Source organism: Amblyraja radiata, chromosome 9, assembly GCF_010909765.2.
Source record: "Amblyraja radiata isolate CabotCenter1 chromosome 9, sAmbRad1.1.pri, whole genome shotgun sequence".
Lineage (NCBI taxonomy): Eukaryota > Metazoa > Chordata > Chondrichthyes > Rajiformes > Rajidae > Amblyraja > Amblyraja radiata.
In genome coordinates, this window is record NC_045964.1 from 38198948 (window position 1) to 38215048 (window position 16101).

At 42.8% G+C, this 16101-nt stretch overlaps 1 protein-coding gene across 1 annotated transcript; it reads right to left on the bottom strand.

Moving 5' to 3' along the window:
* Window positions 1-5420: 5420 nt before the first annotated feature.
* On the bottom strand, window positions 5421-15561 carry psma6 (proteasome 20S subunit alpha 6). The gene is made up of 7 exons (XM_033027152.1): window positions 15395-15561; window positions 14926-15020; window positions 13094-13175; window positions 12366-12521; window positions 9689-9867; window positions 9460-9554; window positions 5421-5608 (listed from the first exon to the last, which is right to left on the bottom strand). Exons 1-7 carry the CDS (start codon window positions 15468-15470, stop codon window positions 5551-5553), a joined length of 741 nt encoding a protein of 246 aa, XP_032883043.1. The 5' UTR covers window positions 15471-15561; the 3' UTR covers window positions 5421-5550.
* Window positions 15562-16101: the final 540 nt, after the last annotated feature.

Consider the following 16101-nt stretch of genomic DNA (forward strand, 5'->3'; position numbering starts at 1 on the left):
GGAAACTTGTACTTGTCACTTTAATAACGTTTTATAAAGGTCTCCGACATTCAGAGACGTAAAACATATCAATATTGAAATAAATAATTAATAACAAAGATAACTTGTGACATCAATAACTCGATGACATTAACTACCACAAAGTAAAGTTAAAAAGTATGCTACCCTCCAGTTTGTCTCTTATTTCAGTCTCACTGAAGTTAATGATGTCTTGAAGATAGACACAAAACTGGAATAACTCAACTTGTCAGACAGCATCAGACAGACCCGCTGAGTCTGACTGACCTGCTGACTTACTGCAGCTTTTTGTATCTATCTTCGGTATAAACCAGCATCTACAGTTTCTTCCTACACGTTAATTATGTCTTGGATGCTGTACCAAATATGACCGGGCGATACAAGAAACTGCAGATGATGGAATCTTGAATAAAACATAGTGCTGGAGTAATTCTTCTCTATGGATTGTTACCTTGTCGTGGTGGAGAAGCTTGTGTGGACCTGAGATCCTGAGAGCGATGCCGTCTGGAGCTATGCTCCTGGTATCCTGGTATATGCCATTGGATCCTGACCCAGTTCTGTCGAGGACTGTGCACCAGTCTCCCCACGTTAAACAAAGTCACGCACAGGGGTCCTCCATATAGGGAATAACACCCTGGAGGCACCCATGGTCAGCCATGACCGAAGGGGGCCTAAGAGATTGGAGTAACTCACTGGGTGAGGCAGCATCTGTGGAGGAAATTGTCAGGCAATGTTTTGTGTTTGAACCCTTCTTCAGCAATAGGGCAAATATAACACAGTAGGCTGAACTAGTCTACCTAATAATTATGCCAGCTCTGGCTTGAAGGGATGAAAGATCACAATCATAGAAGAAATATCATTGATCACCAGCATCAGACACAAGCAGAATCATCAGCCTTCATTTTACCTTCACCTCCACTCATTCAATTCTGCCAATGGGATCTTGTACAAAGGAACGTGTACAAGTATCACACTTAGAACTTGCAACCAAAAATTAAATTCCTCCTTGATACATAGCACGACCGACCATGTGGCTGAAAAATCAACATGTTTGCTAACTATTGCTGAATTAGGTTTAGCTATATTTGTACACTGTGGTTTACTATCTACTTCGAGGAGGTCTGAGGTTATGTGGCATATTCACAATATTTACAGTACTCGTTCAGTAGTAAAGTGGGGAACAGCTACAGGATTTGGTTGGCTGTAATTGTACTATGTGACATTTAACACAATGACATGGAGTGTAAAATATCTTGCATTAACTCGTCTCCATTATGGGTTTTTGTCTATTGTATGTTTGGCTGCAGACCTGGGAGGTGTAGAAGTGATCATGTACAACTCTTCAGAGAACCACAGGAGAAAAAGGACATTACATAAGCCTTATCCTAAATCTGAGTCTGAAGAAGAGTCCCAACCCGAAATGTCATCTGTCCAATCCCTCTAAACATGCTGTCGTCAGAGTTCCTCCAGCACTTTGTGTTGTGAAACTCCAGCGTATGCAGTTTCTTGCGTCTCCATGATCTTTATCTTAATGTCTACCTCTGCGTGTACACAGTCCCTAGGTGTTCATATACCACTTTATGCTGGGCTTCGAACCACCCCTAGTGTTGGCCAATTGGTGCGGAACATTTAATTCTATTGTACAAACATTTGTGTAGAACACCTTTGTCGATTAGTCAATCAGCCAAGGCTCTACTGGAAATGTCTTCAAAGTCCTGCAGGAAGATTGTGCAATTAGTCATATGGCTTCCTGTACACGTGCCATCAGAATCATTTGGCAGAACGTTCCACCACTAAAACTTTCACACAAGATCTGGCTTTGTTGATGGCAAGAAGGATGCTGTCTTTCACATCCTTGATGTTCAGCTACTCCGCACCCACATACACCATCCTGGAAGCAGTTAAGGTGCGGATGAAAATGCCACACATCTCCTTCTGGAATGAACACTTGCCAAGAAGGTCTGGAAAGAGATGCAATAATCTTTGTCGTGGTTCATCATAAACAACTGGGTAACACAGAACTCAGTACAGCATAGACTAGTCTCAAAAACGCATACAAATATTTACATTTGTAATTTACCTTTGTAAAAATAGGGCATGCCATTATTCAAGGAACACTTGTAGCCTGAATACTTTAAGCAGTGAAGCATGAAACCATATAAAGAAAACTACACATCCAGTACAGTACTGGATTTTACACATGAGCTTTAAAGCTGGCACACAGGAAACTTTGAATTCTTTCATTCCATTCTGAATCCAACTGAATTATGTCACCACGTTTCCTAAGCAGTTGGTGTTAAGTCCAGAATCTCAGGATTTTGTCTTATTATGGTTCCATCTCGTTAATGTCAAGTGACCATGGTGGTTTGCAGATATAAGATAAACAAGCTGAGCATTTGCATTTATTAATCTTTTAATATCAATTATCTTTTAAAATGACTCAATTAACACCGAAGTGCACGCAGATGTTGACCGTGACCTCCAGATGTATCTTTACGACGGAGAAACCAAGCATAGACTAGTTTAAGCCCAACACTTGTGCTAGGTCTGCTAAGGCCTGTTGGATCTTGTGGTTGCCAACCATTCCCCTTCCCATTCTGACCTTTCTGTCTTGGGTCTCCTCCATTGCTAGAGTAAGGCTATATGAAATCTGGAGGAACAGCACTTCATTTTCCACTTGGATAGCTTACAACCTAATGGTACGAACATTGAATTCTTCCATTATTGGTTTAAGACTCCTCTCCATTTCTCGCACTATCCTGCCCCTTTCCCCACCCCCTTCCACTTTATGCATGCCCTTTGGCTTGACATTTCACTCCTTATCTGACACACCTTGGTCTCCTATTTTTTCTCTCAAGCCTTTGTCACATACTTCACCCACTTACCTATCAAGTCCGTCACCTATACCCATCTATCACTTGCCAGGCTTTGTCGTGCCCCCACTTCTTTTCCAGCTTTCTCCCCCCACTACAATCAGTCTGAAAGGGTCTCATCTGCCCATTCCTTCTCTAAAGGTTCATTCAAAATGTTACAGATTTACAGTAATTGTGAATAGATTACTAGTGTATGTTCAGAGAGAAATTAGTGTTATTGTTTAGCATAACACATCACAAATCAAAGCCATTCTGTCTATTGAACTTGAACTATTCAAATAGCCCACTTGGGTGCAGCAGTAGAGTTGCTGCCTTACAGTGCCAGAGTCCCTGGTTCAATGCCGACTATGGGTCTGCACGAAGTTTGCACGTCCTCCTTGTGACAGCATGGGTTTTCTCTGGGTGCTCCAAATTGGCAATTGTACTTCAAATATTGAACGTAAATTGCAGAACTCAAAACGCAAACCAAAGGATGTTTTAACCTAACATTTAATTACAGAATACGCTTTTGCCTAATATTTAATCAACTAATTCCCGCATTGTAAATCAACTCCTGTATGCTGTCCCAATTGGCTGAATTGGTTTCTTTCTTTAGAACATAGAAAAACTAGAACAGTACAATGATTCCAAATTAAACATCTCTTCTGCCTGCATTTGATCCATATCTCTCCAACCCTACATATTCATGAACTATTACATGCCTTAAAACCACCTCCATCGTGCCGGCGCCAAAACACTCCACTGCGGCGAGCCTCAACGACTTCCGCCCAGTTGCACTTACTCCCATCATCACCAAGTGCTTCGAGAGGCTGGTCCTGGCACACCTCAAAGGCTGCCTACCTCCCACACTGGACCCCTATCAGTTCGCCTACCGCAAGAACAGGAGTACGGAGGATGCCATCTCAACGGCACTTCAGTCTGCCCTCTCCCACCTCGACAACAGAGACACCTACGTGAAAATGCTGTTCATCGATTATAGCTCAGCATTTAACACCATTATCCCCTCAAAACTGATCACCAAACTCAGCGACCTGGGCATCGAGCCCTCCCTCTGCAACTGGATACTGGACTTTCTAACCAACAGACCCGTCTGTTAGGTTAGACAAGCACACCTCTTCAACCCTCACCCTGAACACCGGCGTTCCACAGGGCTGTGTGCTGAGCCCTCTTCTACTCCCTCTTCACCTACGACTGCACACCTGTATATGGTACCAACACCATCATCAAATATGCAGATGATACAACGGTGATTTACCTCATCAGCAACAACGATGAGTCAGCCTATAGGGAGGTCCAGCTCCTAGCAGCATGGTGCGCTGACAACAACCTGGCCCTTAACTCCAAGAAGACCAAGGAGCTCATTGTGGACTTCAGAAGGTCTAGGGGCGGCAAGCACACCCCCATCCATATTAACGGGACGGAGGTGGAACGTGTCTCCAGCTTCAGGTTTCTGGTCGTCAACATCTCCGATGACCTCTCTTGGACCCACAATACCTCAACACTGGTCAAGAAGGCTCACCAGAGTCTCTTCTTCCTGAGGAGACTGAAGAAGGTCCATCTGTCTCCCCAGATTCTGGTGAACTTCTACCGCTGCACCATCGAGAGCAACCTGACCAACTGTATCACAGTATGTTATGGCAACTGCTCTGTCTCCGACTGGGAAGCACTGCAGAGGGGGGTGAAAACTGCCCAACGCATCACCGGTTCCTCACTCCCTCCATTGAGTCTGTCCAAAGCAAGCGATGGCTGCGAAGGGCGCGCAACATCGTCAAGGACTGCTCTCACCCCAGCCACAGTCTGTTTACCCTCCTCCCATCCGGGAGGCGCTACAGGTCTCTCCGTTGCCGGACCAGCTCCTTCCCTGCGGCTGTTACATTACTTAACTCTGCACCTTGGTGATTGCCAGTCCCCCCCCCCCCCCGGATACTCCTTCCCCCAGAAAAATTGCACTACTACTACTGTATGTACGTATATATATTTATTGCTCATTATTCGATGTTCGCTCTTCTGGGGAGATGCTAACCGCATTTCGTTGTCTCTGTACTGTACACTGCACAATGGCAATAAAGATTGAATCTGAATCTGAACTATTAAAAACTTATTAAAAGCCACCTATCATATGTGCTTCCACCACCACCTCAGGAATGCGTTCCAGACAGCCATAAACTTGCCCCGCACATCTCCTTTAAATTTCCCCTTCTGATCTTAAAGCTATGTCCTCTATACTTTGACATTTCCTCCCTGAGGAAAAAGGTTCTGATTGTCTACCCTATCTTTGCCTCTCATAATTGTATAAACTTCTATCAGGTTACCCCTAAAGGTTACATTTTAATAAAGGTTTTAGGATTTCAGATTGTTCTATTTTGCCAACTTCCAAATAGCAGGTCCAATCTGGAATATGGGGAAATTTGACAGTCTATGTTAAATAGAAGTAAAGCAGATATTGATTTCCCCACTTAGATATATAATCCATTACATGGTCTGTAAAAAGGATATAACCATGTCTGTATACATTACTTTAAATAACAGTATTTTCAAAAACCTCCATTTTATTTGAACAGAATAAAATACAGTGCGGCTGCGCATTCTGTTACAGCAACAACCAGTCTTCCATTAACAGTGTTTCTTATGTAACAAATAGTCTTAAACAAAATGGTTTTCAATCTCTCTCTGCCAGAGCAACCAGATGTACGTCAATTTCAGAGTCTGTAAGAATCCTGAAAGATAAAATGGTCAGAATGAATGAAGACTTGAATGCTTAAGCATATTTTCACTAACAAAAATTCATAGTTAAAATGCAGATCTAGATTTGGTCTTATAAACTTCAGAGTAAAATTAAAATGTACTTCCAGAATTAAAACTGACGAGAACTGCAGAAAAAGCTGGCAAGGGTGCAGAGAAGACTTGAGAGGATGTCGCCTGGGCCTGAGCTATAGAGTCGTTAAGCAGGCTAGATTTGTTTCCTTGGAGCACAGGGAGGTCTTAAGGAATAGGATTGGAATTAGGCCATTAGGACCATCGTCTACTCTGCCATTCAATTACAGCTGATCTATCTCTCCCTCCTAACCCCATTCTCCTATCCTCTCCCCATAACTTTATGCCACCTGTTCTAATCAAGAATAAGATGATAGTTTTATGGTTGTAAGTTGATGGAGCTGAGGAATGATCTTATAGAAGTGTATAAAATCATGCAGGGAATATGGTAAATACAGACTTTTACCTTAGGTAGGTGTAGTAGCCATTTAGCTTAACTATAACCAGTTACCTTTAAATTTTATCTGCCTGTAATTATGTGGGTGGGATTTATATGCAGTTTGAGGCATGTTTGCGGCTGGGATTCTCGTACAAACTCCCAAGGAGTTTAGTTTAGTTTGAAGAAGATCGGGGAAGAGACATAGTTTTTGACCATGCACGAGCATGACCACGAGTATGATTGAAATGTACATACAAGAAGCTTGTATAGAAACATAGAAAATAGGTGCAGGAGTAGGCCATTCGGCCCTTCGAGCCTGCACCGCCATTCGATATGATCATGGCTGATCATCCAACTCAGTATCCTGTACCTGCCTTCTCTCCATACCCCCTGATCCCCTTAGCCACATCTAACTCCCTCTTAAATATAGCCAATGAACTGGCCTCAACTACCTTCTGTGGCAGAGAGTTCCAGAGATTCACCACTCTCTGTGTGAGTGAATTATCTTACTATTTGTACTACTACAATAAAGAAACTATTAATCAGGATTGCTCCCTGGAAGGACTCTATCCCCTACTACTCCCAATTCCCCCGTCTATGCCGCATCTGCACCCAGGATGAGGTGTTCCAGACCAGGAAACATGGGTTCCCCTCCTCTATAGATGAGGCTCTCACCAAGGTCTCCTCTATATCCCGCAGCTCCGCTCTCACTCCCCATCCCACTAATCGGAACAAGGACAGAGTCCCCCTTCACACTGGTCGAGAAAAACAAAACTTAATATTGAGTCTACAACTGTCTGAGGAAGAACATGAATCACATGTTCAGTGGTATCAGAAGAGAACTAAGTTTTTCCTCGGTTTCATGGAAGTTCCTCCGTCTAAAGTTTCAAAGCTTTTCCTCTACATCTCCAAAAACTTAACTGATCTATGCAAGATGTGTAAGTATTTGTACCTCATTGTACTTAAACATATAATAACTTGACTACGAACATAATGCTGTAAAACTCGGTTAATCCGCTGTTCGACTGTTTGGAAATCATAGTATTTGGCATCTGTCTGCCACACTCCCTTCCCACTCACCTCAGTTCCCTTGCTCCCTTTTAACTTACCAGATTCCCTGAATTTACCTGAATCATATGATGCATTTTCTATTTTACTTTATCAATTAAAAAGTAGTCTAAAAGAAGGTATTACTAGAAATAAGATCTAACTGTCCAGAAAATCTGTCAATCTAACTTGATGATTGCTGGATTTAACTCTAGCCCTGCCAGTTAGGCACTTAACCTCAGCAATGAATTCCAAGTGCACCCACCTTACTAATTCAATTAGATGGGTCAAATCAACCTTAAAGGAGATATCAGTAAGAATTTTCACCTTTCTATGTGAGGCATTCTTTAGCCTCCAAGTAGAATTACCAGATGGCACAATTTGCGAACATATTTTTTGAATGGACAAAGGACATTTATTATCACATACACCAATTGGTGTAGTGAAATTTGACTTGCCGTGATTTTACGAGGAATTGAATGTGATTTTACGAGGAATTGTGCTGATTCTTGGTGGTCATTTCATGTGACAAGCTAATAGCCTTGCTTTGGACAGGATTCAAACCCAGTTTCTGCATGATTATATTTTAACAATGTGCAACTCGGTTTTTATATAATGATCGTTTTTTTTATATAGATGACATATGCACATATTTTAAACCGATTCACCTCTGTTAAAAGGTTATTTAAAGTTACCTATATGAAAGACAAAAATCAATTTTAAAATGCAAGGTGCGGAATTTATATCCCCATTTTGTCAATGCAAGAATGCAAAGTTTTGAGACAGCTTATTTTTAAATATTTGTAAAACCGATAGCAGCCAGAACTCCAGAGAAGATATTTTAGATTCCAAATTTGTAAAAATCAACAGGCATCGGTAGTTCAAGATAATATGTTCTAAATCAGGGGTCGGCAACCTACGGCCGAATGCTGCCCGAAACCCGAAATCATCCGGCCCGCAGGCGGATTTTTTCCCCCCGTAATCATCCGGCCCGCCGGAGCGCCGAGCTCTGACTGTACAGCATCCTACACAAAGCCGCCGCGCACCTTCTGTGATCACGTTTAAAAAAGAACTGCAGATGCTGGAAAAATCGAAGCTAGACAAAAATGCTGGAGAAACTCAGCCGGTGAGATAATGCTGAGTTTCTCCAGCATTTTTGTCTACCTTCTGTGAACACGTGATTGATGCCTGCCATCCGGGCGGGATCCATGTGTACACGTGATGGATGAGGCCCACCATCCGCTCACAGACATGCGTCCTGGCCCCTTTGCAGAACAAGGTTGCCGTCCCCTGTTCTAGATAATAGTAGCAATCATGTGCAAAACTAGGAAGTTCAGATTATTCTTATAACCATATAACAATTACAGCACGGAAACAGGCCATCTCGACCCCTCTAGTCCGTGCCGAACACATAATCTCCCCTAGTCCCATATACCTGCGCTCAGACCATAACCCTCCATTCCTTTCCCATCCATATAACTATCCAATTTATTTTTAAATGATAAAAACGAACCTGCCTCCACCACCTTCACTGGAAGCTCATTCCACACAGCTACCACTCTCTGAGTAAAGAAGTTCCCCCTCATGTTACCCCTAAACTTCAGTCCCTTAATTCTCAAGTCATGTCCCCTTGTTTGAATCTTTGTTTACATAGCAACGCAATGGGAAGAGCCTGTGCAGAAGCAGGCTGTTATCAAACTGGGTAGCACAGTGGTACAGTTGGTAGGAGGTCACAGAAAATAGAGAGGGCGAGATCAAAGGTTAACAAAACACAAGGATGAGAATTTCATGACCAAAACTTTGGTCTACGTGCGCGACACAGTCATGTAGCTTGTAGAGCTGCTACCTCACAGTGCCAGAGACCTGGGTTTGATCTTGACCTCGGGTGTTGTGTGCCTGGAAATTGCATGTTCTCCCAGTTGGGTGTCCTATGGGTGCTCCGGTTTCCTTCAACATCCCAAAGACGTGCAGGTTTATAGGTTAATTGCCCTCTATAAAATTGCAAAAGTGTATAGGGAATGGGTGAGAAAGTGGGATAACAGAACTAGTGTGTGATCGACAATCAGCATGGACTTGGTGGGCCGAAGGGCCTGTTTCCATGCTGTATCTTTCAATCAAAAGAAAAACTGGCAATCCATGGCAAGGTACTTTGTCCAACATTCATGCAAAACCTTTAACCTCGAATACTAAACAAATAAATGAAGGAAAACAAATCATTTAGAAACCAAAAATTATCACTAATTAGTACATTATCACTAGACAATACATTTAACATTTTTTAAATTTTTGAATAGCACTTGCTTTATCAATTGAAAAGGCTTCATTTACCTAAATTTCGGGTTATCCACTGTAACCACTCCTACTTCAATTTCACTAGGTTTGAAGTCAATGGAAAGTACTGTGGACAGACAAGTTATTGCTGTCTACAAAAGAGAAAATGGATGAACAAAATAAATGCATGTTAATTTATGGTTCATTACATTTCAATTGAAACAATCTAACACAACATTAAAAATAAACACATGTTGATTAGTGCTAAGTCTTTGCACTTTCTTACCTCAACAGTTTGGTTATAAATCCAGTCAAGTTTCTTCTTAATTTTCTTTTCCAAGAAGCTTGTGGCTTCTGTCTGTTTTACTCCTGCAGCAGTGGCCTTGAAACCACAGTAATAACCAGCGGGATCACACTTGTAAACCTGAGCACCAAGCCCTTCATCCACACCGATAAGAATCATACCTATAAAAGAAAGCAGAGAACTGTCAAAGTCGAAAAAGTATTTGATACAGAGAATTAAAAAAAAGCATTTCACAGAATCGCAAAACCTGTAGCTCTGGAGGCAGCGGTCTGATCTGTTATGTCCATGATGGCTTATTGAAAGTGTTGTTGCACCTAAGTCCCAAACATTTACTTTGTCTCAGAACTTTGCAAGTTCCTCAACAGTAAACCTCTTTTCAGGTCCTCTTTAATTGTATTTTAATAGTATTTTCTGGTAAGTTTTCAATTTGTTTTAAGAAATGGTTTCTATTCTAATTACAAAGAAAAGCGTGATCAACAAGAACCTGAGAGCAAGACTAAATATTTGAATTCCAGATGCAAGAAAGAAAACACCAATACAGTTAAAAATGTTAATAGATTCTTACTCAAATTCTGCAGATATCATCCTTTCAATGCAAGAGTGTTTGAATTAATGAAAAACACTGCATACATAGGTATTGGTTAACAGTGACAACATTATGATATTAAACTCCTCAACCTTGCTCTCTGCCAGAATTGAGAAGTGCACAAATGTAGATGGGCCACTGCAGAGTGACGAAAAATGGAAGTACTGACCAAATATTTGTCCTTCAACCAACATTACTTAATTGCTGCATACAATAGACAATAGGTGCAGGAGTAGGCCATTCGGCCCTTCGACCCAGCATCGCCATTCAATGTGATCATGGCTGATCATCCACAATCAGAACCCCGTTCCTACCTTCTCCCCATATCCGCTATCTTTAAGAGCCCTATTTAGCTCTCTCTTGAAAGTATTCAGAGAACCAGCCTCCAGCGCCCTCTCAGGCAGAGAATTCCACAGACTCACAACTCTCTGTGTGAAAAAGTGTTTCCTCATCTCCGTTCTAAATGGCTTAGCCCTTATTCTTAAACTGTGGCCCCTGGTTCTGGACTCCCTCAACATCGGGGACATGTTTCCTGCCTCTAGCGTGTCCAAACCCTTAATAATCTTATATGTTTCAATAAGATTCCCTCTCATCCTTCTAAATTCCAGAGTATACAAGCCCAGCCGCTCCATTCTATCAACATTTGACAATACCGTCATCCCGGGAATTAACCTGGTGAACCTACGCTGCACTCCCTCAATAGCAAGAATGTCCTTCCTCAAATTTGGAGACCAAAACCGCACACAATACTCCAGGTGTGGTCTCACTAGGGCCCTGTACAACTGCAGAAGGACCTCTTTGCTCCTTAACTCAACTCCTCTTATTATGAAGGCCAACATGTCATTCGCTTTCTTCACTGCCTGCATGCATACTTTCATTGACTGATGAGCAAGGACCCCCAGATCCTATTGTATTTCCCCTTTTCCCAACTTGACACCATTTAGATAGTAATCTGCCTTCCTGTTTTTGCTACCAAAGTGGATAACTTCACATTTACCCACATTAAACTGCATCTGCCATGCATCTGCCCACTCACCCAACCTGTCCAAGTCACCCTGCATTCTCATAGCATCCTCCTCACAGTTCACACTGCAACCCAGCTTTGTCATCTGCAAATTTGCTAATGTTACTTTGAATCCCTTCATCTAAATCATTGATGTATATTTTAAATAGCTGCGGTCCCAGCACCGAGCCTTGCGGTAGGCCACTAGTCACTGCCTGCCATTCTGGAAGGGACCTGTTGATCCCTACTCTTTGTTTCCTGTCTGCCAACCAATTTTCTATCCATGTCAGCACTCCACCCCCAATACCATGTGCCCTAATTTTGCCCACTAATCTCCTATGTGGGACCTTATCAAATGCTTTCTGAAAGTCCAGGTACACTACACCCACTGGCTCTCCCATGTCCATTTTCCTAGTTACACCCTTAAAAAAAATTCCAGAAGATTAGTCAAGCATGATTTCCCCTTCGTAAATCCATGCTGACTCGGACCGATCCTGTTACTGCTATCCAAATGTGCCGTTATTTCATCTTTTATGATTGACTCCAGCATCTTCCCCACCGATGTCAGGTTAACTGGTCTATAATTCCCTGTTTTCTCTTTCCCGCCTTTCTTAAAAAGTGGGATAACATTAGCTACACTCCAATCCACAGGAACTGATCCTGAATCTATAGAACATTGGAAAATTATCACCAATGCTTCCACGATTTCTAGAGCTACTTCCTTAAGTACCCTGGGATGCAGATACAAATTGGCTGGTGTATTTCCATATGCTACACGATTAATTAGTCTTCAAACGTTATGCCTTGCACAAATGGAAAATTACCAAATACCGAATGTAATGATTGGTCAATTTGCTTTTCAGCAAATAAATTGGAAAGTAACCGATACATCAAAGCATGATTATGACTTTAAAATAGAAACATAGAAAATAGGTGTAGGAGGAGGCCATTTGGCCCTTCGAGCCAGCACCGCCATTCATTGTGATCATCCACATATGCAATTTACATAATACAATCTGAAGCATTAACCTAATGTTGCATAATTCTTACAACATAAAATAGCTGCTTACAGCATCCCAGAGGTCGCATTTCAGCATTCTGCGTATATACTTGGGAAATGTCTGCCATCCGCTTGCACAGCATGTCTACTGGGATATCGTAACCATACTTGTATTTCCAATTTGCTGCTTCATAACGAGCTCGCTGAACTTGAGACATGCCATCTGCTGTAGACGAATAAGAAAAAATAGGGTTGCTTAGAGATATAGCAGCGAAACAGGCTCTTCGTGCCCCCCCCCCACGACTATCGATCACCCGTTCACACTGGTTCTGTGTTATCCCATTTTCTCAACCACTCCTTATACACTAGGGGCAATTTGCAGAGGCCAATAAGTTCAGGTAATAAAGCATTATTTTATCTCAACTATTTTCAAAAATATATGGGATCAAATTGTCAAAATTCAGAATATTAGATCAAACAATTGAGACACAAGAGAGGAAACAATTATATCAAATACCCATGTTAGGTGATTCTAAATACACCAATGGACCAGAAAGAAATACCATTCTGGATTTACATTATCTCAGTCTGCAATATTTGGAATCTCTTCTTAACTATGCTTATCTTTATCAATTGTTGATTGGAACAAATGAACTACAACAGTAACAAATGATTAAAATCAGGAATTATTCAAATTTGAGTTATAAAATAATTATTTTAACAAATCCATTAATAAATCATCTAGGGGGTAGATTCTCAATCTGTAAGGAGTAATTTTTTTTTCAGGAAGTTTATTACCTGTCATTCCTGTCATTACACATCCTATATTTTCAGTTATTCTGAAAAGATGAGTGACTGTGTTGGCATCCAAAAGCTTATCCTGAAAAACAGAAAATCAAGCAGTTTTAATTAATTGAAAGATACAGCTTGGAAACAGACCCTTCAGCCACTGAGTCCAGGCAGACTATACACTCCTTACACACTGGTGGCAATTTACAGAGTGTCCACTGCCCAGTAACCCACTGCCCAGTAATCTCCTATGTGGAACCTTATCAAAGGCTTTCTGAAAGTCCAGGTACACTACATCCACTGGCTCCCCCTTGTCCATTTTACTAGTTACATCCTCAAAAAATTCCAGAACATTAGTCAAGCATGAATTCCCCTTCGTAAATCCATGCTGACTCAGATCGATCCTGTTACTGCTATCCAAATGTGCCGCTATTTCATCTTTTATAATTGACTCCAGCATCTTCCCCACCACTGGTCAGGTTAACTGGTCTATAATTCCCTGTTTTCTCTCTCCCTCCTTTCTTAAAAAGTGGGATAACATTAGCTACCCTCCAATCCACAGGAAGTGATCCTGAATCTGTAGAACAATGGAAAATGATCACTAATGCGTCCACAATTTCTAGAGCCACTTCCTTAAGTACCCTGAGTACCATCAGGCCCTGGGGATTTATCAGCCTTCAGTCCCATCAGCCTATCCAACACAATTTCCTGTCTAAAGTGAATTTCCTTCAGTCCTTCCGTCATCCTAGGTCCTCTGGCCACTAGTACATCTGGGAGATTGTTTGTGTCTTCCTTAGTGAAGACAGGTCCAAAGTACCTGTTCAACTCGTCTGCCATTTCCTTGTTCCCCATAATAAATTCACCTGTTTCTGTCTTCAAGGGACCCACATTTGTCTTAACTAATTTATTCCTCGTCACATACCTAAAGAAGCTTTTACTATCCTCCTTTATATTCTTGGCCAGCTTGCCTTCGTACCTCATCTTTTCTCCCCCAATTGCATTTTTAGTTACCTTCTGTTGCTCTTTAAAAGTTTCCCAATCCTCTGGCTTCCCGCTCATCTTTGCTATGTTATATTTCTTCTCTTTTATTTTAACATTGTCCTTGACTTCCCTTGTCAGCCACGGTCGCCTCTTACTCCCCTTAGAATCTTTCTTCCTTTTTGGAATGAACTGACCCTGCACCTTCTCTATTGTTCCTAGAAATACCTGCCATTGTTGTTCCACTGTCATCCCTGCTAGGGTCTCTATCCAGTCAACTTTGGCCAGCTCCTCCCTCATGCCTCCATAGTCCCTTTTGCTCAACTGTAATGCTGATGACATTTCCGATTTTCCCTTCTCCCTCTCAAATTGTAGATTCAAACTTATCATATTATGGTCACTAACTCCTAATGGCCCCCTTACCATGAGTTCCCTTATCAAATACGGTTCATTACACAACACTAAATCCAGAATTGCCTTCTCCCGCATTCTCACCGTGCAAAGACCCAAGAGTACAAAATTCTGTTGCCCATGTCCTTTCTTACACAAAGTCCCTTTCACCCATCACCCCTCTGCTTTCTGACCAGTACTGGTACTTGGTTAAATAATACCACGATATTTAAAACTTCCAAATCACCCTCCCTGTGACATCCACGCCACAGGGCTGGAAACTGGAAGTATCCTGAGCTAATTCTGCTACCACCATCATCTATTGTGACAAGTGATGGCTCCCACTGATTGTTTCGAGGGATATTGTCCAAACGTGGGCAAATGGGATTAATTTAGATGGAGTATCTTGGTCGGCATGGACGAGTAGGGCTGAAGGGCCCGTTTCCGTGCTGTATAACTGACTCCACACTCACCGGTACTTTCTTTTGTGTGACTATGACAGCGCAGTCCTTGCCACGGACGGCGACTGATGTGAGCCCGCCCTGGTTGATAGCTTTGAAAGCGTATTCTGCAAGACAAAAACACAGGTTACCCTGGGCACTGAGGACATGTAAATCCGACCGCAGAGCACGGCGCCTCGCTGCTAACCCAGTAAATTGCAATACAACCGGCCTGGAGTCCCGGGGCCTAAACTGAGCCTGGGCTGAGCCGGGAAGTCCAGATTTGGGATCGGCCCTGGGTTAATACAGGAACCTCGGGGCCTGGGCGGAGCAGAGTCCTGGATCCCGGGCCTGGGGTGAGCAGCGAGTATCCGGCGTCTGGGCCGCGCAGAGAGTAGCCGGGCCCTGGACTGAGCAGAGAGCTGAGGCCGGGGCCTGGCATGACTGAGCACACGGAGATAGGCCCCGCAGACTGGACCCAGGGATCGCGTCCTTCACTCACCGACTTGGTAGAGCCTTCCCTCCGGGGAGAAGATGGTGATGTGACGGTCGAAGCCGGCGCTCGATCCCCGCGACATCTTCAGCAAGAAGCCGAGTCGAGCAACAACATGCACGGCGGCGGAACTGACCCGGCAGCGGCAGATCGTCTGCACCGGATACACTCGCTGATTGATGGCTCAGCCCAACCTCCAGGAGAAGGAAGGAACTGCAAATGCTGGTTTACACTGAGGATAGACACAAAATGCTGGAGTAACAGCGGGCCAGGCAGCATCTCTGGAGGAAAGGAATAGATAACGTTTCGGGTCGAGACCCTTCTTCAGGTCTGAGTCACGGGGGAGTGAAACGAGAGATACGAAAAGGTACATAGAACAAATATGTGGCCCTTCGTAGACGACGATAACATGCTAAATGTAAGCAAAAGGACAAATCAAAGGCAGCAACGACGATCAAGGAAAGTTGCAGCCTACAATAGTCCATTTTCGGTTGTAGAGAAGGTGATATAGCGAGTGACACAGTCAATAAACTCAGCAGTGAGCCTCGTACGATGACGAGGGCGGGGGAGGGACGGAGAGAGAGGGAATGTAGGGGCAACTTGAAATTAGATAAATCAAAATCACACCACTGGGTTGTAAGCTGCCCAAGCGAAATATGAGGTGCACCAGTGCCTTGCTAATTAAGCGAACTGGTTATTTGGTGAACATTGTCATT